The sequence below is a fragment of the Odontesthes bonariensis genome, chromosome 23 (assembly GCF_027942865.1).
Source record: "Odontesthes bonariensis isolate fOdoBon6 chromosome 23, fOdoBon6.hap1, whole genome shotgun sequence".
Lineage (NCBI taxonomy): Eukaryota > Metazoa > Chordata > Actinopteri > Atheriniformes > Atherinopsidae > Odontesthes > Odontesthes bonariensis.
In genome coordinates this window covers 28,939,960-28,967,532 of record NC_134528.1, presented here as the reverse complement: position 1 = coordinate 28,967,532, position 27,573 = coordinate 28,939,960, and the positions used below count along the sequence as shown (strand labels likewise).

The following is a 27,573-nucleotide window of genomic DNA, read 5'->3' as shown; positions in this document are numbered from 1 at the left end:
GTGCAGAACAAAAAGAAATCAAACAGTATGGCATGACAGGAAAATGAATGGGGATCATTTCATTCGATTTGATACTAAGGAAAGAAAAGAAGAACTCCAACTTGGTCTTTTAGGAAAACCTTTGAGCTGCGTTCGATCTCACCACGGCTTACAGGGTCAGCTATGTCAAAGCAACCTTTCTCACGTACCTCTGGTCATGTCCGGCCACGCAAACACCTTCAAGTTTGATTTGTAGAGGTTTTTTATTCACGGATAAAACGCAGGTCGCTGGAAGCTCATTGGTGGTGTGTAAAGTGTTTAAACATTTCAGCTGAAACCTTTAACAGCAGCATTATGACCTGGATTACGGAAAGTAAACTTTCATGAAGCAGATGCAGCCATTGGCGCTAATCACAGAGTTACCCTGTAAGTGAGGTGTGAGCGGAGCACTGCCTGCAAACAGCTCTGAAACGCAGTGGAAAGGAAAGAGCTGCTGAGTGGACCAGCATTTAAGAGGACTACCTTTAACTGTCACTGAGTGAAAGCAGGGCGTTAAGTTAAACTGTTAGTAGGGAAAGTTCATCAAACATGTCCAAATTGGAGTCATCGGCAGTATTTGCTTCTTCAACACTGATAAACTTTCAACGCGTTGCAAAGGGTCAGTTCTTTGCTCAACGCTGTAAAATGCAATGCAAGGCAAGTTCAGACTGTAAGTACGTGGAACTATCAACAGAGGAACTCATTCAATATGGGAAATATGGGCTCATATGTTATAGCCAAACAGAAGCTGACGGTTTCTCTAAATCATTTTCTTGGCCAATGGGTTTTCTTAATCATTCAAAGTTCTTCGAGGGATGGAGATGAAGCAACAAAATGAGTTCCTCAGTGCATGGCTAAAGCTGCGTCAGTGGCTATGTAAACCCTAAAGAAGGTTAGTTTCCATGCAACACAGACGAAAAGGGGTTTATGGAACGAAGAGCAAGAGGAGGGTGAGCAGTGTTAGGAAGGGGAGTAAAGGCAGGGGGAGGAAGGGGGATCTGGGAATGCCACAAAGGAAAACAAGGCATCACAGATGGGACGACGACAAGGACAAGAAGCGCTTCCACCTTTAGGTTTTCCAGGTCTCTCTCGTATTTCAGCCGCAGTGTGGTTATGTCACCCTGCTCTTCACGCCGTCTCATCTCTTCGGTCATGACTGAGACCTGGGTCACCAGCTCCTGAATGCGCTCCCTCAGAGTCGACGTCTGGGCTGGGGCGTGATGCGACGGTGCGTGCTCATCTGCTCTACTCCTGCCTGGGGAAGCAGGACTCATCATGCTCCTCAACTCCTCCATTTCCCAATCGAACCTCTGCAGGAGGTCCCTCCTTTCCATCTCGTGCTGCTTCGTCAGGCTCTCCATGCAGCTCGTCAGCGAGCTGATCTCTTTGACGTTCTCCTCCGAACGGAGGCGAAGTGTCTCATTGGCTTTTGCAATTTCCTGCCTCAACTTTTCTGCTTCCTGCTCAAAGCCGTCTTTGATGTCTTGTAGCTCCTTCCTGTGATTGGCTACCATGTCACGAATCTCTATGGTTTTATCCACTGAGTCCATAGTCTCTCCTTCCATCTGCATCAACGTTTGTGGGCCTTTAGTTTTCAAAGAGGCCCTGGACAGTTGACCCTGAAGATCTTCCACTTTCGACTGCAGACTGCTGGCAACTTCTCGTAATTTAGGGCAGTTTGGACAATCAAAGCTAGGAGTTGTTATTTCCGTTTGATTTTGCATGAGCTCTTTTTCATGCTGGACTTTCAGCCTAATGATCCCATACATCATGTGCGCTTCTCTCAGGCATTCAAGCAGATATTCTGAAGACCGCTTCTGTCGCCCCCAAATTTCAAACGTTGCCAGAGCGGAAGACAGGAGTTCGTCATCTTTGTCGAGCTTCAGACCGGAGGCAATTTGCTTCAGATCACGAGACTTCGCCTCCAAAGTTTCTCTCAACTGTTTAAGAATCCGAGCATTCGTTTCATCGTCGAGCCAGCTGTACATCGATGCAAAATCCGTCACTATGTCACTCTCAGTATCTGCCTGTGAACAAACCTTCCTTTTCAAGAGTAGCAGGTTCTTCTGGGCCATCATTTGCTCTACCAAGCCCGGTTCACACATCTGTCTGCTTTTGTCACATTTTGATTCAGTGACGCTCCACAGCTGGCTCCAGAACTCCCACTCTGACACTGACCTCATGTCTTTTCTACTCATGTGAAGTGGCTCTTCTTTTGAAGAACCAAATAAAGTGCTTTTTAAACTATCAAGCATTCCCTCTACCTTTACATCTACCTTTGCCAAAGTCTCTACGACCTTATCTATTGCCTCAGACCTCATCTCAATCTCATTTACTACTTGCTGGAAACGTCCTTTATTAACCTGCTTCTCTTCGACCTCCAGACTCTCAACTAAATTCTGTTCGTCTCGATCCATCTTCATTTCTAACCTCTCTCGTAACATCCTCACTTCTTTTTCTGCTTCTTCTACCTTCTCCCTGCCGACTTTCTCAATCTCCTGATTCAGTGCGACCAACTCATTGTTCCTTGCTTCTAGCTCCAGACAGCGCTGCTCTGCAGACTGAAGGCTTGCCTCGGTCTCAAAAAACTTTGATTGTGAAGCTTCAAGCAGCTCTCGGAGTTGCTCTTTCTCTGGGTGCAGTTCCTCGTCCTCATAGTCTGCCTGAAAACCGAGTCCTATCAGTGTGGCTTCCTTTAACTGCAGCTTCTTCTCAGTGTCTTTAAGGGTGTTGCCAAGTTCCTCCAAGGTAACCAACGCTTCATGGAGCCTCAGAGACCTCTCATTCAGCTCTCTCTCGTAATACTCCCGGTCGATGGCGTTAGCTTGATTTTCAGCCAGTTCTGCCTTCAGCCGTTTCAGCTCCTCCACCACCAGATGATGCTGTTTGCCGCCCTGCTGGCTAATGAGTTCGGCTTTCAGTCTGTCTATTTCTCTGTCAGCCTCTGTCAGCTGATTCACTATCTCCTGGCATCGTTGTTTCAGAGCGCTGTTTTCGCCTGTTAAAAGCTCCACCCTCTGAGAGAACACTCCAATGGTCGCATCGTTCATCTCTGAATGGTTTTCAATTTTGGACAAGGGACCGTAGGGGCTGTCAAAACTTTGTTTCTGAACTCTCCCCATGATGTCCTCCATGGTCAGAAGACGGGCTTCGTATCGTTGTATGCTCTCTCCTGCTCTGGCTAAACTCTTCTTAATCATTTCATTCTCTACCTCCTGTTGGCACCTCCAGCTTTCTAAGAGCTTCTGCAGCTCGTGTTTTCCAGTGGTCTCTTGATTTAAGCTACGGAACTTCAAAACTTTTCCCAACTCCTTCAGAGTCAGAGGTTGACCATTTATAAGGTCTTCCAGTTCTTGGATGGCCTCTGTGCTGTCCTGGAGCAAGAAGCTAACGGCTTTTTGGACGGGTTCGGGGGGAGGGCCTTCCGGCAGGGGTGTGTTTTGGGGGTCAGAAAAGTTAGGCTCCGTGATGGGGAGGTGAGAAAGCGTGAGGCCAAGCTGTGCCTGCATACTGCGCTTTTTCAGCTCTTGCAGCTTCAGGAGCTCTTTGGTCTCCTGGTACTTCTTTGTTAAACTCTGTGCTTGAGAACTAACCAGTTCGGGCCTCTTCATCTGGGGCGTCACATCAGCCTCCAGACCCAAAGGGTGCTCCAGCTTGGAAAAGGGGACCAGACAGTTGGTTAACACACAGCAGGGGAGACACAAAGCTTGCTAATAATTCTCAGTGTTAACTACAAATCACTTCCCACTATTTTACATAAAGAAAGTGTCATTACAATTAGCAATTCCCCATAATCCCAAATAAAACAAACAAAGATTTCAAACTAATTCAAATTCCTTTTAGTTTAATTGTGTAAATGAAAAGCAAAGAAAAGAGATTAAATGTCCAGGGTTAGTCAATCACAACAAAGCATGCACATTAAACGGTTAAATGTTACTTCATGGGGTAAGTAATGCAATATTAGTTTCAGCTGGAAGGTTTACTCAAGAATGGAAGGCATACCAGGTCTTATAAGATATTTCTGAAGGTTCTGGTCCAAACTCATGTCTACACCGATGCAATTCTTCTCCGAGAGGAGAGGAAATTTTATTATCCAACTTAAGTCGGATTCTTCAAACATACGATCCCAACTTTCTCCAAAATTAATGTACGGTCAGTGAAATGATTGATTTCCAAGACAAAACCTAACACAGAAATGTCACAAAGCATACTCTGCGGTATACTGCAACAATTGCAGCGGAGCTTCGACCTAAAGATCCAGCTTCACGCTGGCAAATCGATCCGTACATCGACACACGGGCACTGAAATGCATTCAACATGGTATATTTAGGTCAATGCTTAGTTGTAGAAAAAGCAATTGCAAACAGAATAACAAATGGATGGTCTACACAGAAATGAACAGAAGATAAGAATCCGACGTGCATGCAAATAATTAGAATACATGACAAGAGGTTATAATTATCTGGTCAAACATGGAAAGAAATGCAGCTATTTTGCCAGTGACTACAAAGGATAATATCACTCCAACGTGACCTCAACGCTGTACTCTTTTAAGAGCTCAGCCTGTCATTGGATGTGGGTAATGAAATGGGAACTGAAAATGGACATAAAGATGAGAGGAAAACTGAAATGTTGAAATGTTTTTTCATCCGTTTTTTGAATGACATGTGACAGTAAATGTGTGGTCATCGCACGATCAGGAGAATGGGTGAAACTGAAAAGGAAGGGAGGAAAAGTGAAGGGGGCGAGACATGTGAAGAGTCTCCTTTTCCTGTTTTATTCAGATGTGGTGAAAGGCGAAAAAACTGGAAAGTGCAAAAGGAGAAATATCTTCAGAGAGTGTCTGTGCTTAACTTTCAACACTGAAGTCCTTTTTACAAGATAAATGCTGAATTTTTGGAAATGTGTGGGTTTTTTTTAAAGCATAAACAGAATTATAGAGAAAAGTTCTTAGCAGAACTCCTCAGAAGACTTTTTTTGACAGAGGCAGGAACTGTGGACGTTTCTTTTCTTATTTTATTTTCTTATTCTTATTTTTCATTAGGGTCTGTTTTGTGTCCTGCCGTACTAAACACCCGCCTTTATTTTTCTTATAGTCTGTTACGTGGTGGCAAACCGCAACAGTCCCGTGAAAGCACTTGTTAGCTAATGTCGCCGAGTTGTCGACTGGTTCTCCTCAAACCACAAACTGATTTCTCCCCTGATCCTCGTCTCATAATTCCAGGGCTGTGGTCTGTCAGATGCATTTACGTTTCAGATCTCACCACTGTTGTTGTTAAACTCATCCTGGCTCTAAATCTTACTGTAGTGCTTTTTTCCAAACACCTCGCTCTTGTGAAGTGAAGTGAAATTTATTTATATAGCACTTTTCAGCAACAAGGCGATCCAAAGTGCGCTTTAATGTGCACCAGCAGCACGATTATTCCTATTTATCTGTTTGCAGTTTGGGCCCTTCACAGTCATATGGTGTGGCCCGGCTTGACTTCACTGATTTGCTTTTTTCAGTTTCATTTTCAAAAGGAACTGAGCGGCTCCACAAAAAAAATCTGAATATCCGCACACTTCCTTGATCTCCGAGGAGAGAAACCGATCAAATCTAGGAGCACAGATTGCAAATCATAAGACGTGGATATGTCATCTGTCTGCAGGAATCCTCTCGGTGCTCCGCAGCTGACTCCACCCACATTGAAATCAAAGAGAGGAGAGCGGAGCCGTCCCATCAGAAAAACGCATTAGAGTGAAATAATCCTCTGCAAGTCACATTAGCAACTACAGAAGTACATTTCTTTGGTCCCTACTCAATGTACTACTGAAAAAACCACGAGCATGAGTTCAGATTCAGTACAGACGTCCGACGCACAGAGAGAAAATCAACTAGTAGAAGCTGATGTAGAAACAGGATTTCACTGTTTATCACATGCAATGAACTCATGCAAAAGGCACATGACCGGAGACTTTCTGTTGCTTCCATGTCAGTTTGTTTCATGTTTTATTACAATAACATAACATGCAAAGAGTGTTACAACATGAGATGGAAATGACTGCCCAGCTGAGAATGTATCCCTGAAAGTCACAGCAGAACTTCCCACTACAGCAGAATAAACTACAGTGTGATGCAGCTGCAAGCCGAGTGCAAACTCACAGGAGAGATGTACCCAGAGGGGATGTCCTGCTCCCGCTGCACAGCCATCCTCAGCTGGAGCTCCAGCTCCTGCTTGTGCTTGTTCGAGTCCAGCAGCTGCTGGTGACAGCTCTCTAACTGAGCCTTCAGGTCCTCGATCTGGAAGAGTCAGAATGTTGCGAGCGTAAACATCAGCAGCCATGTCAGACAGTTGAAGTGCTGCAGCTGTAACAACAACGCGTGCGAGGCAAACTGACCCCCTGCTTGTAACTCTCCAGCAGCTGCTCCAGCTCCGCAGTCTCTCTGGGCTGCACGGTGGTGGGCAGAGGCACCCTCCTCTCCTCTCGGACGGGCGTCTTCTCCACCTGTCGCCAGTGTTCTTCGATCACCTCCTCCACCCTCTGCTGCCTCTCCAACGATGTGGGGCTTAATGAGTCTGTGTGTGAGACTCCCTCTGCACTCTCAAAGTCTGTCCTTCCTCCATCCGGAACGGTGGCGTGCTCCGAACTCATACCAGTCTCATACCTCTTCCGCCTCTCCTCTCTTCTCCGGCTGCGCTCCAGCTCGCCCATGTCAGCATGGAGGCCCTCGGCCTCCTGCGCCCGCTGCTGGGCCAGAGCCTGGGCTATGGGCCTGAACTCTGCCCAGTCAAAGGTCTTTGAGCGGCCTTCTCGTCTGCGTTCACGGGCTCTGCTCTTTATTACACCAGGAGCAGATTCTCTTTCTACAGATGAGGCCTCGGAGGACAGAGAGTCCTGAGTGACATCTGGTCTGACCAGACCTTCCAAAGAAGAGAAGGAGCCGTGATCTTCAGTCGAGCTGAAAGGCAGCGCACCAAAGTAAATGAAGTCACCCAAAAACCCACCAACATCTTTTTGCATTTTTTTTTTTATATCCCTTCTCTGGTCAATGCTACTAAAAAACATCAAGTAGGCAACTGAAGGCTTGGTCTTCTTTGGCATCTCAGCCACGCATTTCATCTCTGTTCAGATTGCGTTAACACAAAGAATTGAAGATGGAACCACAGCAGCACTGTAACCCTGAGCTGCTGTCCACCGTTCGCTAACCTTGTTTTCCAGAACACCTGCGACATACACCCATATAGCTCTGTGCAGTAGTCTTGAGCAAGCTTTAGTTTTTTAACATTTTGCTTCCAAGAAAACAGAGGAAGCAACAATTCTCCAGGGTTTCTGAAGGTCTTCAAGGTTTTTCTTTGAACATTGGCTGCTTTTTTAATCAGATTTTTCATATCTGGCCTTTTTCAGAGGAATGTGGGATGTATCAATAATTCAAGCTTAAAAAGGCCCCTAACTCAAGGGATGAACCAGTGTTGTGTCTACACATTACAGACAACTCAGCAAGGAACCAATTTTAAATATCTACAGGCACTTCAAATTTCTAAATCAATCTATGAAAAAGCTAACAGTTTGACAGACATATTTTGAACCATCAAGGTGATTTCCGGTTGAAAACTATATAACATATCTCAAAGCCTCATCAGAAATGGGCTCCATGGAAGGGTGGCTGTCAGGAAGCCGTTCTTAAGGAAGGGAAACAGGGAGAAAAGGCTGAGCTGTGCCAAATGACACAAGAAGTGGGCTGAAAATCAGTGGCAGCAGGTCTGATGGAGGGATGAATCCTCCCCAGAGCCCGGAGCTCAACATTACTGAAGCAGTGTGGGATCATGTTGGCAGAGAACGGAACAAAAGGCAGCCCACATCCAAAGAAGAGCTTTGGGATGTCCTTCAAGAAGCCTGGAGAACTATTCCTGAAGACTCCTTAAAGAAAGGACAGAAAGCTCGTCTGAGAGGGTTCAGGCTGTGTTGGAGGAGAAAGGAGCTCAGAGCAGATATTCCCTTTCAAACTGGTTATCTGTTCACATATTTAAACATAAACGGCTGCACCTCTTTCCTGTTTTCCTGGAACACGCAAAGGGATGACGGGTGGCTCAAGACTTCTGCACAGTCTCTAATTCTGGGAATAAAAAGGGTCGCGTCCACCTCTAAAACATGGCTGTCAATACCAATTGATGTAAAGCCAACACAGGGCATGACGGACTCAGTCAGGAGTAAATGTGTTTGCAAAGCTGCAGCTCAGAACACCTGAACAGAGAAATATCACTTCTACTGACCTGGCCACATCGGGGGCAGTGGAGGGTCTGACGTTCTTCATGACCGCCTGGATCCAGTTCCTGCGTATGCCTGCTGTCATGGCCGACAGAGTGTGAACTCCTTCCTGGGTCTAAACATGAACAACGAGCAGAAAAACAATGCGTTAAAGGAAATGTTTTTCCTTTAACTTACGAGTTAACATGTAAAACTTAACCGTGAGAGGATGGAAGACCGTCATCACGGGTTTGTTTCAGGAGGTTTCAGAGAAGAAGTATTTATTACACGACTGTTGGGTACAATGTATAAAGGCTTTCACTTCAGCGGAAGGTTCAAGGAAACGTGGGAGCATTAAAGCCTCTTACATGAATCTGAAAGCCGTAGTTGCGTTGAGCCTGGTATTCAGTTACACTGTAGCAGGTGGACAGGTCCATCTCACCATCCAAGTCCGAGGCCTGAGGGAGAAAACAACAATATGTAGCACGGCGTTTCAAAGAGAACCGGGAAAAAGGCGCCTGCATGAGACGAATGAGCTCACCTCCTCCGCAATGGAATCCTTGTAGTATCTCAGGCTGTGATCTGTCAACACGAACCAGTACTTCTTCCACTACAAAAAGGACAGGGAGAAGTTTGGCCACATGAAGTCAAAACACGGAGCTGTGCAAAGCAGCGTGTTGGAGAAATGAAGCAGCGGTCACCTCCTGAACACCCGAACAGCCAATAAAACCTGGAGCTTCCCTCTGTGCACATCGTATAAAGATGCGTTTGAAAGCTTTCCGGCTCCACCCTCGTCTTTTAAGTCCACTGAGGATGGAACATCAAAGTGTGACCACAGCCTTGTAAAGGCCATTCACTGCCACAGACACCCCAGCGCTTTGGGTTCACAAGCAGTTTGAACTTGTTTGGCTCCATATATTTTATTTTAAAGAAACCTTCAAATCTTTTTAAAACATTCTTCTTTTCTCACAATTTGGCTGGTGAGACTGACTTTAAGTACCTGGCCTTGCTCGTCCAGCTTCACCATCCATCCTTTCTTGAAGTTAAGCAAATCCGGCTAAAAAGAAAAACAAAGGATAAAGAGACACCAGTGAGCAAAAAAACAAGGGAAACGTTCCAGATGACTGCAGATGCCAATCCAAGAGTTTTTTTTAGCAGCACATTGTGACAACTTACCTTCTGCTGAAGGGAAAACAAACACAACACAATATTTTCCCAGGAACAGCTGCTAAATGGCACAAAACATTAAAGAGCAGCAACACCCCATGCTCACTCAGTCAGCTGGTGGTAGATGTTGACCCGACCAGTGGGATGGACTGGCCCACTGAGCAGGGACAACTTCTGCCAGACGTGCTGCTGGGCTGAGAAACCCAAGTGCTCAATGCTGCCGTGGGAACAACACACACATCCACGTGAATGGTGACCACAGGAAGCGGTGCTAAGTTGTGAGAGTCTCTTACACACACACACACACACACACACACACACACACACACACACACACACACACACACACACACACACTACTTTTTCCAAGACATACAGTAACAGGCACACAGAGCACAGAACGGGAGCAAAGACCACACGCAATGAATGAGGAGTATAACCTGGAGAGGAGAGCGGCTGCACTGCCCCCTGCAGCATGGAGGTTTGGCCAACAAAAACAACACCGCCAAAAAGACCAAGGAAACATCAGAAATAACAGAATTACGTCATTCACTCACATCAACGCTTCTCAAAGATCTGAGCTGGTTTTCATCACTGACATTCTGATATGAGACTCAAGCTCACACTGCTGCAATATGTGCAGCACAGTCGCTGTGTGTATGATGTCGCGCCGAGACATTTCTCAATGTTTAATTCTGCCGTTACCTAAGCAGATCTAGCCTCTCAGCCCCAACAATAACCCACTCCGCCGAGGCCCTGGAACTGCTGCTGACCCTGAATCCTGCAGCTTAGCAGAACAGGAGAGGCTTTGTCTGCGACACCACAGACGCACGCCAACCTCTCAATATTCTAGCATCGAGTTTTAAATAATAATCAGAACAGATCTCAGCTTGTTCATTTATCAGCCACTTAATCAAACAGTGTTCATTCTCATCTCCGCGTCTTGTGAAGGCTGTCTGGGAGCAGCACGGCTCAGCTTTGGGATGTTTGACAAGTTGTGGTTACTGTTGTCAAAAATAAACTTTGGCAAAATAAAGCATTACATAACTACGAACAACGTGAAATGATCCGAAAGCACATTAAAGCCCTTCTCCAGCAGGGAGCCTCCTGCTGTGACGTGCTCTCGTGAACAGCATCGGCAGAAAAGGACCGGATCGAATTGTCTGCATTTTCTCCTGAACATCTCCTGTGTTCGGAAGTGACAACAGCTTGAAACCAAACATCTTAATACGGCAGCAGACGGCTGCTTCTCAGCCAAACGGTCCTGATAAGGTCGTGTCAAACACAAAACAGACGAGTGACGCGCTTCAAACCTCACTCTGAATGACTCGTTCTACGTCTCCTGTTGTGGAAATTGAGAATTATTTGTATACATCATCCTGAATAGCAGTATATGGCATGTAAATTCTACTGGCAGTATATTCAGTAACGTATATGAATGATTCTCTTCTCCCTTTGCTAAAAAAAAAAAAAAAATCATTAGTGATGAAGTGTAAATTCACATGCCAGACCCTTTTACCAAATCCAGAGCTTAGCAGAGCACTCACCGTCATGACCGACTCAGTAGTCCTGCGGTCCAAAGACTTGGCTCTCCTCAGAGGTGGCAGAGTGGAGGGAAAGTCTAGACCCCGATCCATGCCATGCCTCTGCTCCTGCAACACACACAAACATGCTTGGTTTTCTCCATCGCTTTCACACTGCGTCTTCATAACACACGGAATGTTTTAGCAGCTCAGGACTTCTTCCTTAATTCTTCTTCGTCCAGACTAAACATGGAGAAGCAGCATTTAGCTGTTCTGCTGCAAACAAGTGGAACAAACTGCCAGTGGAGATTAAACTTTCACCAAATTCACATTTTTAAATCCAGGTTAAAGACATTTCTTTTCTCATGTGTCTATGCATGAAATCTGCACGATATCTTTTAATTTATCTGGACTGTTGCTTGTTTTTAAATTCATTTAAATTATTTTATTTGTTTCTCTTTATGTTCGTTTATGTATTTTTAATGCTTCTTACATTCCCCGCTGCAATGCTTTTATATTATGTGAAGCACTTTGAATTGTTTTGTACATGAAATGTGCTATACAAATAAATTTGATTTGAATGAAGACGGGGAAAAAGATTTTTCCCTGCTGGTTAATTACCAGGATACTCACCTTCCACACCTGAAACTTCAACAACTGAAGCACCCAGGAAATTAAATTTGATGTGTGATCTTGCACTGGATATCTAGCCAAACAATAATAGAAAGTCATTTTGATATATATATTTTTTTAAAATCTGCTAGCGGTTTCAGAAGGGACAAGACACCTGAAATACATTTATGTTTTCCAGCTTCTCGTCCAAGGTGAACCCCCCCCACGATTTGCTTCTGGCTCAATGCCGAAGGGTTAGTCCTACATCAAGTCAAAGCCAATTCTGTGACTTTTTTTCCACTTGTCTGTCAACAACATTAAACAAAAATCACTGACTGTGAAGTATTGGCAAAGAAAAAAGCCTTTCATTCAGTGTGCTTTTTGTTCAACCTACTAAATAGAGCACTGGTAGTGGGAGAGAATGCGATGACTTAGCACTTGTGTTTATCTTGTAATGTCATATTTGATTGGGAAACGACACGAAGACTTTGGTCTTATTTTGGTTCCTGTGTCTTGGCTTCCCGCCCTGGGTCATCTGCTCTATCCACCTTGATCCGCTTTCTGTTAAAAATATGCTTTTGCCTCGGCCTTGTCCTTTATTTTTGACTGATACAGTAAAGAAGTGACGGGAAGGTGGGAGACAAAGAGGACGTGACATGCAGTAAGCACACATAATTCTGTGTGTAACGGTCTTAAAACAACAGTAAGAAGAACAGATCTCAGATATTTGCGTGCAATACGAAGCACACAAGCAGCCCTGACAAAAGATCTCCAAACTGGACAATCGTGTCGGATTGTGCCCGCGTTACTGGGCCGGGTCTCTGTGTTGCTAAAAACAAGTCGGGTTTGAGCCTTTCTAACTAAGGGCAGGGGGCCGGGGTGGGAAAGGGAAGTGTAATCACCAGGGGAATCCCACCAAAGAATGGAAACTGGAAATGAATACAGCACACTCTGCTGACCTCTGACCCAAAATCAAAACAAAGACAGGACAGAGAGAGAGGATGGAGGGAAGAGGGTGAAGGGAGAAGAAGGAGGAGGAGGAATGGGGAGATGGGGTGGGGGTGTTAAAAACCAGAAGAAGAAAAAAAAAAAAGAGAGACAAAACCGGTGCTTTCCTGAGCCTGCTTCGGTTCTGCCATGTGATAATGTTTAAGATCAGAATTTACAACTGTCACAGTATCTATTGTAAACTGCTGCACAATGCTGCCACTGTTTGATCTGATGCGAGCACACAAACACAGCCACGTTACCTCTCTGTGGAAGCGTCTGTGCTCACTGCGGCCCTGTCTGGCTCCGCTCCGCCCCGACTCCTCCACCTCCATTTTCTCCGGATTCTCCAGCTCCAAGGCCTCCAACTTCTCGATAACACCAGAGCGACTGCAAGCACAAACATATGCGCACGTTCTTAAGTGAAACGTCATACATTTGTACACCAACAATTGTCTGTGAAGAACACGGCGAGAGGGACAAAAAACAATTCGACAGCAGTCCGACAAACATCTGCCTCCGTTTAGAGCAGCTAATCAGCTCCGGGATCAGCTGGTTGTTACAGAGAAGTGAGAAAGCATTTTTCATCTTTTTGCCAAAAGAGTCGGCATTATTTGTAATGACTTTCTAAAGTAATTCATTAATATCATAAGCAGTAGTGTACTGATAAGTTTAGTGTCAATGCTCTTAAAATCTTCTCCACAGAAGCAACAAGCTAACACAAAGCTACAGCAAACAGCAAGCTGAGTTAACCAAACGCACTTCATTGTTAGATCACTGTTATGTAGAGGCTGTGCAGCATTGTCCATTACGTTGAGCAGCTTTTAAACATTCTTATCAGCTCCAGAGCAGTCCCGTGGAACAGAGACAGTTTTCTTCATCAGTTTGTTTAGCTTCTCTGAGTCATATCATGCTACAAAGTGGCCGACCAGTTCCCGGAACTGATCACCCCATACCTGCAGAGTAATGCGAGTATTTCTGGAGAAGACAGGGCTGAGTTGCACTGGGAGTCAAGAGATGTACAGGGTGAAGAAAAGAAAAAAAGAGGAGTGAATACAGTCCCCTGTACCACAAGGTAGTCGATAATCAAGGCGGCATCGATCTCCTATTTCTGTGCAGGCTGAAATCAAAGAAAATGACCTCACAATGTTTCATGCTTTGTCCAGATGAGTCGGCTCGGTGAAGCATCTTCAACCCCGACCCCAGAACAATCAGCAGACGCTAGTGGGTCTTGAGAGGTGTTCACTTGCTTACTTAAGATGTTTTAACACACGAACACCTGAGATTTTCAAAAGAAAGCGCAGTCCAAAGTTTTTCAGCAGTTGCTGTTCAGACATGGGCTTCACAGCAGGAGACTTCCTGCTGGAGATGCGCTCTCATGGTTGGAAACGCGAGGGAGGGGCTGCAGGCCAGGGTCTGCCTGGGGTGCAGAGGAGGCAAACTGTGATGCATGAAAATATTCACTGCTTCGTTCACGTGCCGTCTAACCTAACCTATTTCACTAGGGTGGAAAATCTGGAGCACAGACATTTGCATTTGCACATGCTACTGCTCCTGAACATCTTTAGAACATGTGAGGACTCCAGTGCATGTGTGGGCTTTAGGTGAGCCAATAACAGTCGCTCCAGCACTTTCATAACATGGGATGTTAGGGCAACTGGTCTGGGGTCCAACAAGCAGATAGTTAAGATAATTTAGGAACCACAATAAGGAAGGCAGGATATCTTCTGAAGCACTGGAATGTTCATTTCCACAAAAGCCGCTTTCAGACTGCAGGAATTATCTTGCTGCTCTCGGTGACTCGTGATAATCAGTTTACAGTGATTGCTTGAATACATGAAAGCAGCTGGGGAGCCCGCCGATACAAGAAACATGCAAACATCAGTGAATGTTGCCCATAAAAACACTCACTAAGCTTATATAGCGCCAAAGCACAAATAATTCAAAGATAGACTGATTCAAGCCAATTATAGTCCAATAACATCAAATAAATTATAATGCAAATTACCAGTCCAGTTCATACATTAACCTTAAAAAAAAGAAAAGTCCCTTTAGCTAAGGAAACCAATGAATCCCAATGACTGTAGTTGAATATTTGAATAGGTTGTTGAGAATTTTTTAAACACTCTCTCTCTATATGAAAAGCATATTCAAAATACCCATGAAGGTGTCTTGTCCCTCGGGCCCGTAGAACTGTTCTGTCCTAAAGTGCCCAAAAAGAACGAGGGGATACTTACACCAAAAGCTATAATAACTATGAGGTTGTTCTGCAGTCTGAAAGCACCCATTATGTTGCTATTTGTATTTACTGTAACTACTTTTTTGCGTATTTTATGAATGAACAAAATGAGATAAATAATGACAAATAAAGACAACGCTAAATTGAACACAATACAAACTGCTGTTGGTGACCAAGGACTTATTAAGGCGCATTCCCACTGTAGGAACCTTTGGCAGTTCCTATAACCTTTTCAAGAACGGGGCCGTTTTTTCCCACATTCGGACATACAGGAACTAGGGACCATCTCCCTCAGTTCCTGGAACCATTTTAGCTCCTTCTCCTCAGCTGGGTCTGTTCTGGGTTCTATAGAACACATCTGACGGAGGTGTTTGGTGGTTGGTAGCTCCGCCCCTTGTCATGTTGTCAAAGCTGAAATGTTTCCTCATACGACACGGACACAACCACATGTTTAATAAGTGAAACTGTCTCCTTCCTTCATGAAACCAAGAAGTATGGCCTGCGCTCCATCCTTCGTCTCCTGACTCTCTCTGTGAGCTCCATGTTAGACGCCCCATGTGATCGTCCATGATTAATATCACCATCATGCAGACCATGAACACGGTGGCCTCCCCGCTCTCCATGTTAGCTTCTTGGTGGTGTTTTTTTCTTCTCTCCTTACTTTTACCGGGTTTTGTTTTGTTTTGTTGTTGAATGTGGCGCTAAAGTAACACGTCGCTGTCGCAGACGGCTGTGCCGTATCAGTTTTATGACACCTGGACCAATCACTGCACAGTTTTGTTGCTTCAACCAACTACAACACAGCTGTATCACAGATTATTTCTCTCAGATCTCATGATAAAGAAAAATCTATTCTAAAGTAGGAGCTACAAATAACCCTATAAAAACACTTATGAAGTACAATCAGCTATAGTTAATGATGTGCGGACAAAAAGGCAGAGGAACAGGCTCCGATGAACAGTTTCCCGCCGTCTGCCACTTGGAAATCCAAAGGCATTTTTACCTTGGAGGCTATGAGAAATGCACTTGATGGGACATTAGGAACTTTTGCTCAGCCTGATGCTGCATACCACATCAATGACAAGGACTTCTTAAAATATGTACAGATAAGATACAGCTAAGCAAATACTTTGGAGAAGCTGCAGTCGTACCCACACCAACACATATAGAACCAAGTTAAAAACAATTGCCAGACAAAAAGCCAAAATTGCTCCAAAAGTATATAAATTATCCAACAACATATCAGAAAATAATTGGAATGCAGTTCAAAGGAACCTGGAAGCTGATTTAGGCAGACTCTGATAAACTGAAGAATGGGATTATGTCTAAGAAAAATATCCAAATCAGTCAAGAACAGAATGATAAACGATCATTGTATTCACAGAACATACCCATGTTCGACGACACGATACGAGTCAGTGTTTCCCGCAGGAAATTGCTTAGTCAATGTGGTGAGTCGTCGGCCGGGACCAGGGGTTTTGCGCGGATAGCGTTCCGTCGGGTGGGGTGGGGGGGGTAGTTGGACGGGGCTGTTAGAGCAATAACGAAGCTGTTTAAGAGCTGTAACACTTTTTTATTTACATTATTAACTATTTACATTAACAACCAGTAGATGTCGCAATTCAATGTTATCAATGCTGTCTTTTAATGTCTGAGCCTGGCAAAGCATTATTGTTTCGGTTTAAAAAAAAACGTTGGCAAGGCGGCAGTGCGAGTTTGCTAAGGCGGCCGCCTTAACTATAATACGCTGCGGGATACACTGCGAGTACAACTGATTCAGAGATTTGTTGGCGCTGCAAGCATGATGAGGGCACCTTTTATCGTATGGTTTGGTCATGCAGTAAAATAAAAACTTAAATCGTTGGTTGTACTTTTTCTTGCGTTACGGCCTTCTGAACCGTAATGTTGAAGAAGTCCTGTCCAGAGTTTACAAACTAATTCTAACAACTGGACATATGACGGATAAAAGACTGATGGTGATACACTGGAAGGATGTAGATCCACTGCAGGATGGACTGTGGCTGCAGACAACATTTCCACAATCTTGAGACAGAACCCTGGCAGTGTAAATTGGGCCGTGTCTCTATACTTTTGGGTCTAGATATGCATATTTTTTAGCTACACGTGCATATTTTTTTATTCAAATATCAGTTGAACTCTCACTCTCTGAACCATCATCTCACTCAATGACACATCCTGTACATCCCTTTTCTTCTTTACCATTTAATTTAATCAATTCACCATGTTGTATTCATACCATTTCTTTCTCTTCGCTGCTGGTATATAGTATATAACTGTCTTTGTCAGTTTGTTGAAAATCAAAAAAGATTTAAAACACAAAAAAGAAACATTTCCCACCGACCGAAAGCACCTAGTAAGTACTACGTCCAAGCTTTGGCTGTGTTTGGGAAGTGGACTGAGGACAGAGGGAGTACATTTAGTTCCCAGGTACTAATATGGTTCATAAAATTGGCCGTTATTTGTGATTGGACAGGTTTTAAATATGAAGTTAGCTTGCTGTGTAGATTCAAGCACAGAAATTCTGGGCTAAATTTAAATGGATCACATTTGGTTGGAATCAAAACAACTTCTGCTTTCACGGTTATTTTTAGCAGACAACCAATTCTGCTGCTGCTATCAGATCCTTTTGGTTCAAGCTCACAGTTTGTTTCCCTTTTACTCCCCTTTAAGGCTTTAAGGCCTTGTGTAAATACTGTTAAATCATAACATCATCTGCACAAACGGCATACATTTCAAGAAGGACATCATTGGGTTATCAAAGCTTGTTCTTTAAAATAAAGTCAGTATATATGATGATGGCTTCATGGCTTCATGGAAATGCTTGAATGCAATAGTCCTAGAGGCCAAGATAAGAGTTGCCATTGGCCATCAGTCCATTGATGGATGGACAATATCTGCATCAGATTAGGTTGAAATGGGCCTTTGATGAAGAACTGCCTCATCTCCGGGGAACAACGAGTGCTCAACCACAGATCCAAGAACAGCCCACACTCAGCAGTGTCCATCTGCAACCATCTTAAGTGTGTGACAGTGCACCACCTGCTCGGACACGCTCCCACACAGGCCTTTTGTTCAGTGACAGAGAAATCTGCATTACAGAGAGGAAGAGGGTGAGAGGCAGTGGGAAATATTGTATTACTCTCTTGCTCAAATGTTGCCCATATTTGGGGACTCTTCTGCTAACGCTGCTCTCCTTACAAGGGTATGAATGAGAGTGGAGCAGTGTAGGGGCCAAACACCCACTGTATGATCTAAAAGCCATTTCTCAGATAGACTGACAAGAACCTGTCAGAATATACATTTCAGAAGGGCCACCATGACAAATGTACGAGTCTAATGTTTCCTCTTTCACTGAAACCAGAGAGAGAAATCCAACTGGATCAAATTTTAACACAGAGCAACTAAGGCTGGAAGTTATGGACCACATTTAGACTGAATAACAAACCCAGTTCATACAGATGGACTTGATATGAATATTTAACACTTCAGTAACCTATATGATGCTGGCATTTGTTTGCTCGTCTTCCACCCTGTGCGCTCATATTGTACTTTTACACTGAATTTTCATAAAGCCGAAGTCAAAAATCACTCATTTCATTTCAATCAGTTGCTGTAATCATCTTACAATCATTTAGATTTATATCTAAAACTCTAAATGAAATAGTTCAGACTTCAGGTTCCACATCTACCCGCTACAACAGTAACATTATTTACCATAGATTTGTATTACCATCATATTACACTGACTTTTCTAAATTAATAATGTAATGATGTCATACCTATATCGCAACAGATCAGTCAGAAGGCCAAACTTGAACTTTCGTTGCAATACTCTATTTGCCGCTTTTACCGATCACTGACTTCTACCTATGTGTAAAAATGTGAACATTTCGTCCACCACTGCAGAGAACAGAACGTAGACTGACTAAAATGCGGCCCACAAGGACTACATGTTCATCAGCAGTCATGGATTTTACATCTCTGAAGCCTTTATTACAACTAGGGATGTCCCAATCTGATGTCAAGTATCAGGTTAGGGTCCCAATCGTGGTGTTTTTGAGTGATTGGGCTCACGGAGTCGAACTCGGCTCAGTGAGCCTGATGTCTTTTGTACAGCCACCCTGAAGATTTGTGGCAGGAACCCGTGAAATCGGCTGTGCAGAATTAAAGAGGAAAAACCTGAGCAGTCCAACATTCATTGTTCGTATCTTACCTGCAGCAGACAGGGGTCAGAGTGCTCTCAGTTTGGAGATCCCGTGAAGTAGAGATGCTTAACTCGAATCTTTTGGGCAATCCGGGCTGATTGGATCATTTCGAGGAGGGGATTCGAGTTATAGGGATCACTTGAATCACTTGAGTCACTTATTAAAAATAAAAAATAAAAAAAACTTTCTGCTGTTTAGTGGCTATGCGCCTCGCCTTTTTTTTGTCCCATTTATCAATTCATTTTGATAAATCAAAGAGCAGCCTACGGCTACAAGTTCATTAATTTATTTTTGTCAAGTAATAATTCAATGCCATTTTATCTGAAAGCCAGACACAACAGCTAGTGTGTGCATTTACACAGCGACAAATGTGGTAGCATTAGGCGAGGCAATGCTGAGTTTAGACCTACAAGTAAACAACATGGAATGATCTTGCCCTCCCCTACATCACTAAATGATTATTTTTCAACGACTGTACAAGATGCATGAAGCCACGCTAACCGAGCCTGTAGCGAGGTACAGAGGCTTCAGCAGTCAGATGGGTTGACGACAATCCTTGCTGCCGACTGGGCGCTCGAGACAGAATCGAAACTTAAAAAGCTCCGAGTTGGCAGGGATTCGCTACTTGCCCGTCTGACCGCTGAATCGCTGGCTCTGGGTGACTCAGCGGTCAGACGGGCAAGTAGCGAATCCATGCCAACTCAGAGCTTTTTAAGTTTTGATTCCGTCGCGTGACTTGAAGAGCGAGCGGCCAGTCGCGGCAGCAAGGATTTTCGCTGTCGGGCCGTGAGTCACCCAGGTGGTACGAGTCAGCGGGGATTCGTCCCTCACTGTAAGTAACGGACGGATCGCAAGTCAGGACGGATCAGTAGGGGGCATGGCTCACTTAACCGACAAACGGGCTTGTGACAAACGGGCCGGGGGTTAGGTTTCGTTTCACTCAGTATGTGACTGTGTGTTCGTGACTGATCACCATGCTAGAGAATGACTGTAGCCTAGTAGGCAACTAAAGAGGGATATATATTCCGGTTTCATCATTTCTCTCACGACTAAGGTGCAAGAGCGCTGTAACTGCCATTTGTTGACATAATGAAATGCCGTCTGGCTCGACTTATTTAATTTCCCTCTGGGATAAATAAAGTATTTTTTAATTGAATTTGAATTGACTTGGGCAGATCATTTATTTATTTATTTTTTTTAAATATTTTTTTCTTTTTAAGGCGGATCAAATGCATGCCACCATCCGGTCTGCCCGGGTGACGTATTTATCCGGGTTGAAAACCGGATAACCCGGATTTTGTTACAGCTCTACCGTGAAGGTGAATGAAGGTGTCAAATGTGTCCATCTAAAACAATTCAAACCTCATCAACAGTGGTAAGAGCAAATGTTATGCTGTGGATTTTTAAATTAGTTCATTTTGGACTCCATTGGCACGATATTTTGGGCCAGATCATTCGATCACATGGCTTCTCATACCAATGTTATGCTGATGATACCCAGCTCCATCTGTCATTCCCACCTGACGACCACACGATCTCAGCACGAATCTCAGACTGTCTCTCTGACATATCGACATGGATGAAAGCCCATCACCTCCAACTAAACCTCTCTAAAAGTGAACTGCTTGTCTTCCCAGCCAAACCAACCATACACCACAGCATCTGCATCCAAACTCAATCCCTATCTCTTGCTCCATCAAAGGTAGCTACAATATTGGGTGTCATGATTGATCAACTAACCTTTAAAGATCATGTTACCTCGTTGCTCGATCGTGCTGCATCGCATTGTTAAACATAAGAAAGATCAGACTGCACCACAACACGCCACCCAGCTTCTGGTGTGGGCTATGGTCATAACTGGTCTCCCAGCCTGTGCAGTGAAACCTTCAGATGGTCCAGAACGCGGCAGCGCGTCTGGTCTTCAATCAGTCTAAAAGAGCACGTCACCCCTCTGTTCATTCAGCTCCACTGTCTACCCTTAGCCGCCCGCATTAAATTCAAGTCACAGATGTTAGCCTACAAAGTGCTTTACGGAACCGCTCCCATCTACTTGAATGCTCTTGCAAAGGCTTGGTGTCGCCGCCGTCGGACAGAAACAAACAACGTGATGGAGAATGTACCGTTGTGCATTGCGTTTGTGCAATAACCAGCTCAACACAAACGAAATGTAGAGGGTGTAGCAAGCTCCAGTGTGGAATTAATATACCTTAAACCTTTGGAAGATACAATACTGACACTTGGACGATTTTGTCATTCTGTACGGTGAAGTCCTTAATACCAGCCAGTTGCCGTTTCCCGGTGAAAAAGAAGCGACCGTCTGGGCAACTGCAAAGTCCACGAAAGTCATCCACAACCAAGGAAGGCCCTGAGAGGGGAACCGAGAGAAATCCCCTCGGACCCCGCGTGGCTACCACCTGCTGTGTTCCGAGCTGACTAAACAGGACTTCAGTCAAGTAAGGTCGAACCGTTTTTCATCTTACAGATGGGTGTCTCGAGACTTTCACTATTAGAATGATAAATGAATCCAAGATGTCAGTCTTTAGCTTCAAATAGTAAGGAAACCTAAACTATTTGAGTAAATCCGGTACCTCTCCATTTCCCCTATTTTATTTTCAATTCACTAAGGGTTTAATACAATCACCCATATGTAACGCATCTCCTGTTTGTTTTAAGGTTTTATGGTTCATGTCTTTGGTCATATCGTTTCAATAAATAAATCATATAACTAACTATCTATCTATCTATCTATCTATCTATCTATATATATATATATACATACATACATACATACATACATACATGTATGGTTGTGTTGTATGCTTTCTTTACATGTCTGTCAAACCAAACGAGAATTCACGAAAGTAGCGAGATATGACACTGATTATTAATTGAAATATTAACTTAACATACCAGAATCGTAATCAATGCCAAAGAATTTGAATGGATTTATTTCATTTGTTCAAGATTACAAAGTTGCTCTGGGATAAAAATCAGCTGCGACAGCCATGGACGCTCACAGTAAACATCAAGAAAAATGGCATTCTTGACATTTAACACTGTAAATTGCTTTTTTAATAACTTTTACCTGCACACAAAAACTGAATGGTAATTTTCCAAAGAAAGTGGGTATGACTGAAATGTCAAAGGGACTTCTTTTCAAACAAGTGTTTTTGGAGTATCTTAATGTATTTGATGACAGTAAACGTGGAAAACAAAATCTGGTAAATCAAATCAAGGCCCCCACTCAGTTGCAGCCTGTTCAGAGACCAAGGTGCTCTGGGTTGTGATGTTCTCACCTCGTTAGCTCCACACTGCAAAGAATCTGATGATTGTTGCAGTGCATATTAACTCAACTTTGTATTTACACAATAAGCTAAATATAAGAAAGGGGCTCAAGTTCCAGAAAACGAGGCTGCCTTCCTGTTTACTGAAAGAGCGCATTTGTACAGAAGGAGATGTTTGCTCACTTAAACCCTAACTGGCCCAAACGGACCACTGAGGCTACGTATTTATGGGGAAATACGTGCACACTCCACCTACTTTCCTCTCTTCCTTTTCCTCTCAGGCCTGATAGAGATGGAGGGATCTAAATGGTACCGGAAACTGGATCAGAAGGGAAAAAAAGATGACCCCCCCTTCACCATCACCACTCCACCCGCACATCCCATACTGGAATTGTTTGAAATGTTGCCATCTCTGCCGGGAGGCAGATTACAGAATGGAAAGTAAAGAACCTCTGCATTTATGCAATCTTCCAAAACAAGAAAGGATGGGGAGGGGTGATTGTTAAGTAACCAATTTTCCCACAAACACACATATAAGACATGCTCAAAGTGCAGCAAATCCCACTTTATCTTCAGTTCATCAAATCCAGCCTTTTCCCCTCCCTCACATTATAATCACACCAGTTGTGAGCCCATCAAAAGCTTAGTGTGTCACTGCGTGTTCGTGTGCGTGTTCGTGCGTGTGTGTGTGTATGCATGTCTTTAAAAGGATAAACCAGCAGCTCAAGTATTTTCAGACCAGAGTCTGTAACACAGATCTGAGATTCCAAGAAAGATGTCCAGTAACCTGGTTCTTTGGGTTAGATCAGGGGTTTATCTCGTGCTTCGCCCGTCTGCGAGGACAGAGAGGTTTTATCACACTCACCTGCACGCTCATGTAGTTCCCTCATTCGCTCTATGCCCCGCGTGACTTCGAGTCACCTTCTCATTTTCAAGCTTGTCTAAAGTTCATGTTAAACTCAGTATGCCACCCACTGAAATACTAGGGGTGGGCGAAAAAAATCGATTCATGTACATATCGCGATTTTTAATGGGATGATTTTAAAAATCGATTTTTCTCCCCAGAATCGATTATATTACGTCATATCCGTGTCCAGAAAAACTTTATCAATTCATTACATTAAGTTATGTTAAAACTAGCACCCATTTGTGTTGTGTGGACATCTGAATTAATTTTGTAACTGTAAACTTTAAAAAATGCTGTACATGTTAAGTACCTCTTTTTGTCGGAGTTGAAATAAATGTCAGCTGCTGGACTGACTGACACATACTGATGTGCATCATTTATGGGAACGACATTCATTCTAGAAGTGTATGATTCAACTTGTTTGTTTGTTTTTTAAAGGAGGAAGAAAATTGCAATTACTGATTATATCGAATCGCAATACTTGTAGAATCGCAATTATCAAGAATTGTGATTATAATTAATTAATTGAATTCCAATTGGCTTGAATTGGTCCTTTATTTATTTATTTTTTCATTAGCACAAGTTTCTTGTGTTTACCTTGAATAGGGATGGCTCAGGTGATCCTGAAACATCCCATAGTTAAGCTGCTATAGGCCTAGACTGCTGGGGGGCCTCATCTGTCACACCTTTCCTCACTTTACTCTCTTTATGTATATGTGATATTATTGTGGTCATTAACTCGTGTTTCCCTGTTCCAACAGATATCCTTTGAATGGTGTTACAGTGCCGCCGCGGCCCCCTTCCGCGGCCCCCTCCCCCCCTTTCTGTCTTCTCAAACCCCAGCTGGTCGAGGCGGATGGCCACCCTTCCTGAGTCTGGTTCTGCCAGAGGTTTCTTCCTGTTAAAAGGGAGTCGTTTCTCTCCACAGTCGCCTCAGGCACGCTCAGGCCGGGAGATTGGACCGAAAAACAAAAAGTTTTCAGTGCAATCTGTTGGTTTTCTTAGCTAGGAAATTGTTTTTGAATTGGCTCTATATGAACGAATTGGATTATTTTATGAATTATGATTATTATTGAATTAATTGAATTCCAACTGGCTTGAATTGGACTTACTATCTAAGTGCCTTGAGATTTGTTGTATTTGGCGCTATATAAATAAAAATGAATTGAATTGAATTGATACAAATCGAATCGGCACCTTAGAATCGTGATACAATTCGAATCGTGACCAAAGCATATCGTCCCACTCCTATGAAATACAGCAACAGGCAACCATCATTGCTCCCTGACTGGTAAGGTATAAAATGTAAGAACATTACAGGAAGAGAATTTCACCCCAGCTCACGATCTGACGAGCCGCCCTGACTCACCCACCAGGATATGGCTGCCATACAAACAAGTATAGTGTGTACTGTCAAAAGACCAAGAGGATGGTGACGGTAAAAACGCTGAAGAACGCTGAAAACACGAGCCCAAAGGGACCACATTACTCCTCATTCTCATCTCTCTATAATGCCTCCCGGTGAACCAAGGAACTGAATTTAAAACGCTGCCATATGCTGAATGATTTAAGTGCTCGATGGTCCTTCCACTTATTACATTACAGAAACCTGGAAGCCTCTGTCTGTAGATCCAGGACTAAGTACAATGGGGTGAACACATTTTCTGTCTCTGGCCTTACAACTCTGGATTATTATTCTTTTTTATGAGCTATACAAAGCTTCAGTTAAAAGTACTGCTTTCTGCAATTAAAGAATAAGAGTAGACAGATTCAGCACATCTGTCTCTTTAAAGGGATATGCCACCCCCAGGCCAAATTAAGTGTATCCCCGCATTCCCGAGACATAAATAAGTGTGTGGGAGCGTTTTCCTGGCGACCCAGGCATTGTCCGAATCTCACAGCACTGACCACTGCTTGGTTGCGCGTAATACATACATGCTAGCGTCGCCAGCATCGCCACTCGAAATATTTCGCCCAACGTGAATTAATTTACTTGATTTACCTTCTAATTACTGTGTGAGTGGTGTACTTTCACATCGAGTGCAAATGACTGTGTAAATCTACACAGAAGGTTTGGTTTGCTCATGTCGGTTTGGGAACTAGTTTCCAGTGCGGAAAACACAGCCGAAGCCCACTCCCCGCTACGTCATTGGGAATACCCCCCTTCACGCTGGTTTGTTTGAAGAAGTCGGGGGTGGGGATTCCCAAAGACATAGCGGGGAGTGTGCTTTGGCTGTATTTTCCACACCTGAAACTAGTTCCCAAACCGACATGAGCAAACCAAACCTTCTGTGTAGATTTACACAGTCATTTGCACTCGATGTGAAAGTACACCACTCACACAGTAATTAGAAGGTAAATCAAGTAAATTAATTCACGTTGGGCGAAATATTTCGAGTGGCGATACTAGCGACGCTAGCATGTATGTATTACGCGCAACCAAGCAGTGGTCAGTGCTGTGAGATTCGGACAATGCCTGGGTCGCCAGGAAAACGCTCCCATAAACTTATTTATGTCTCTGGAATGCGGGGATACACTTAATTTGGCCTGGGGGTGGCATATCCCTTTAAGTGTCTTCTAAAAAGCCATCAGGGAACTCATTGAAGTAAAGAAAGATGAGCTACGACAGGAAGTGGGAACAGTTATAGATAGACACATAAGGAAGAGTCGCTGACCTCCTCTCGGGGCTGAGGACGGCCTCCCTCTCCTGCCTGTCAGGGCTCCTGAACCGGCTCCTCCTCTCAGCCTTTCTGGCCTCGGCCTCCAGCCGCCGGGATCGTGGTGTATCATGATGGCCGCCCCTGTGGCCGGCTGGGTGGCTGTCAGTGCTGGTGACCGTGCTGCCACTGGCGTCTGAGTCCAGAGAGCTGACTGAGCCGCTGATGTGAGAGCCGTTGGAGAGCAGAGAGCTGCCAGAGGGAAAGGGGTCGCTGGGTGCTGGAGAGTGGCAGCGTGGGACCCCTCCCAAGCTGGAGCAGGAGCCTGTCGGGGAGAGCAGGTCACTGGGGGGCTGAGGCACGGAGCCGTGCAATGGCAGGCTGCCGCGGTCCACGTCGTCGCCGTTGACTGACCCCGCATCAGAGGCCTGGCCTACAGACGCACTTTCACCTAGAATGGGGATACCTGGAAGGCACAGGGGAACAATATTTTGTTGGATTATAATGTTTTGGTCCGATGTGTCTGATTACTACTTCTCCCTTCTGTTGCCAATTAGCTCACTACCTCCTTCCTGCTCCAGTAAAACAGTCATCAAACACCTATTCAAGGACACACACTTATAGAGCTGTAGAACCATACGAGTCAGTGCCTTATTTTGTTTTTTTAAAAAGCTTAACAGTCAGAATCACTTAGTGTTACTAGGACTGAGTAACAAATGTTTAAATGCACAACAAAAAATATTTTCTATGTCAGTCTGACCAAAGAACGATTTCCTTAAGCTCTGGGAATCTGATTGTTTCTCTGTAGTATGTTCCGGTATTTTCACATCAAATGAAGAATCCATTATCAAAGAGGACAACTTGCTAATGACTGAATATTGAAAATAACAAACAGATGCAACTGTAAGATGAATGAATGAATGAATGAATGAATGAATGAATGAGTTTATTTAAAGGACAGCATGCAGTACCATAAATCATTGCCATTTCATAAACAACAACAAGATGGTTACATCGGATTTAGCAGGAGTGCTATTTTCCATCCGTAGTCCTTAAAGGGGGATGGGGTAAGGAGTACAATTATTATCTTTTTTTTTTCCTTTCTTTATTTAAAAAAAATACAAAAGCAATTACCAGTGGGTCTATTTTAATCATTTTAATTTGTTCATTTCCGAATTATACATTTTGATTCATATTTTATTTATTATTTTCTTTAAAAAAGTCTTTAAGAAGCCCGATTAAAAAAAAAAAAAAAAAACAAATTATCAGTGGGAGCACGTCTGTTTTAATAGTAGGTGCATTTGAATTTGTTTGGTGAAATCTTTTATGTTTATGCAGGACTTTATGTGTTGGGGGAGTTCATTCCATTCTTTTATAGCTATATATGAGAAGCAGTTTTGTGCAAAAGCGCTTTTTCTTTTTGGGATGGTGCAATTTCCCCGAAGAGCATTTCTGGTTGCTCTTACTGTACGTTCTGAGGCAGGCTGGATGAACTGCTTGAGTGGGGGTGGTGCAGCTCCGTGTAGTATTTTGAATACGAGGGTCAGGTTTGATAGCTTTAGCCGCTTTCGGACTGTAGGAACCTTTGGCAGTTCTAATAACCTTTTAATCCGCGGGGCCGTTTTCTCCCGTGTTCGGACATACAGGAACTCGGGGCTTTCTCCCTTAGTTCCTATAACTATTTAGCTCCTTCTCCGAGGTCGGGTCTTTTCATGGTTCTATAGAA

The 27,573-nt window shown here is 43.8% G+C and overlaps 1 protein-coding gene across 3 annotated transcripts in view; it reads right to left on the bottom strand.

Moving 5' to 3' along the window:
• Window positions 1–27,573, bottom strand: part of LOC142374401 (myosin phosphatase Rho interacting protein) — a 49,300-nt gene that overhangs the window by 6,562 nt on the left and 15,165 nt on the right. For 2 of the 3 annotated variants that reach the window (XM_075458065.1, XM_075458064.1), the window contains exons 7-16: window positions 25,866–26,313; window positions 12,798–12,924; window positions 10,960–11,064; window positions 9,246–9,302; window positions 8,787–8,855; window positions 8,614–8,703; window positions 8,272–8,381; window positions 6,398–6,959; window positions 6,162–6,299; window positions 3,612–3,671 (exon numbers count right to left, since the gene is read on the bottom strand). In XM_075458065.1, the coding sequence (XP_075314180.1) occupies window positions 3,612–3,671; window positions 6,162–6,299; window positions 6,398–6,959; window positions 8,272–8,381; window positions 8,614–8,703; window positions 8,787–8,855; window positions 9,246–9,302; window positions 10,960–11,064; window positions 12,798–12,924; window positions 25,866–26,313 (1,766 nt within the window). The remainder of the gene's footprint in view (window positions 1–3,611; window positions 3,672–6,161; window positions 6,300–6,397; window positions 6,960–8,271; window positions 8,382–8,613; window positions 8,704–8,786; window positions 8,856–9,245; window positions 9,303–10,959; window positions 11,065–12,797; window positions 12,925–25,865; window positions 26,314–27,573) is intronic. The other variant, XM_075458066.1, reaches the window with a different exon arrangement.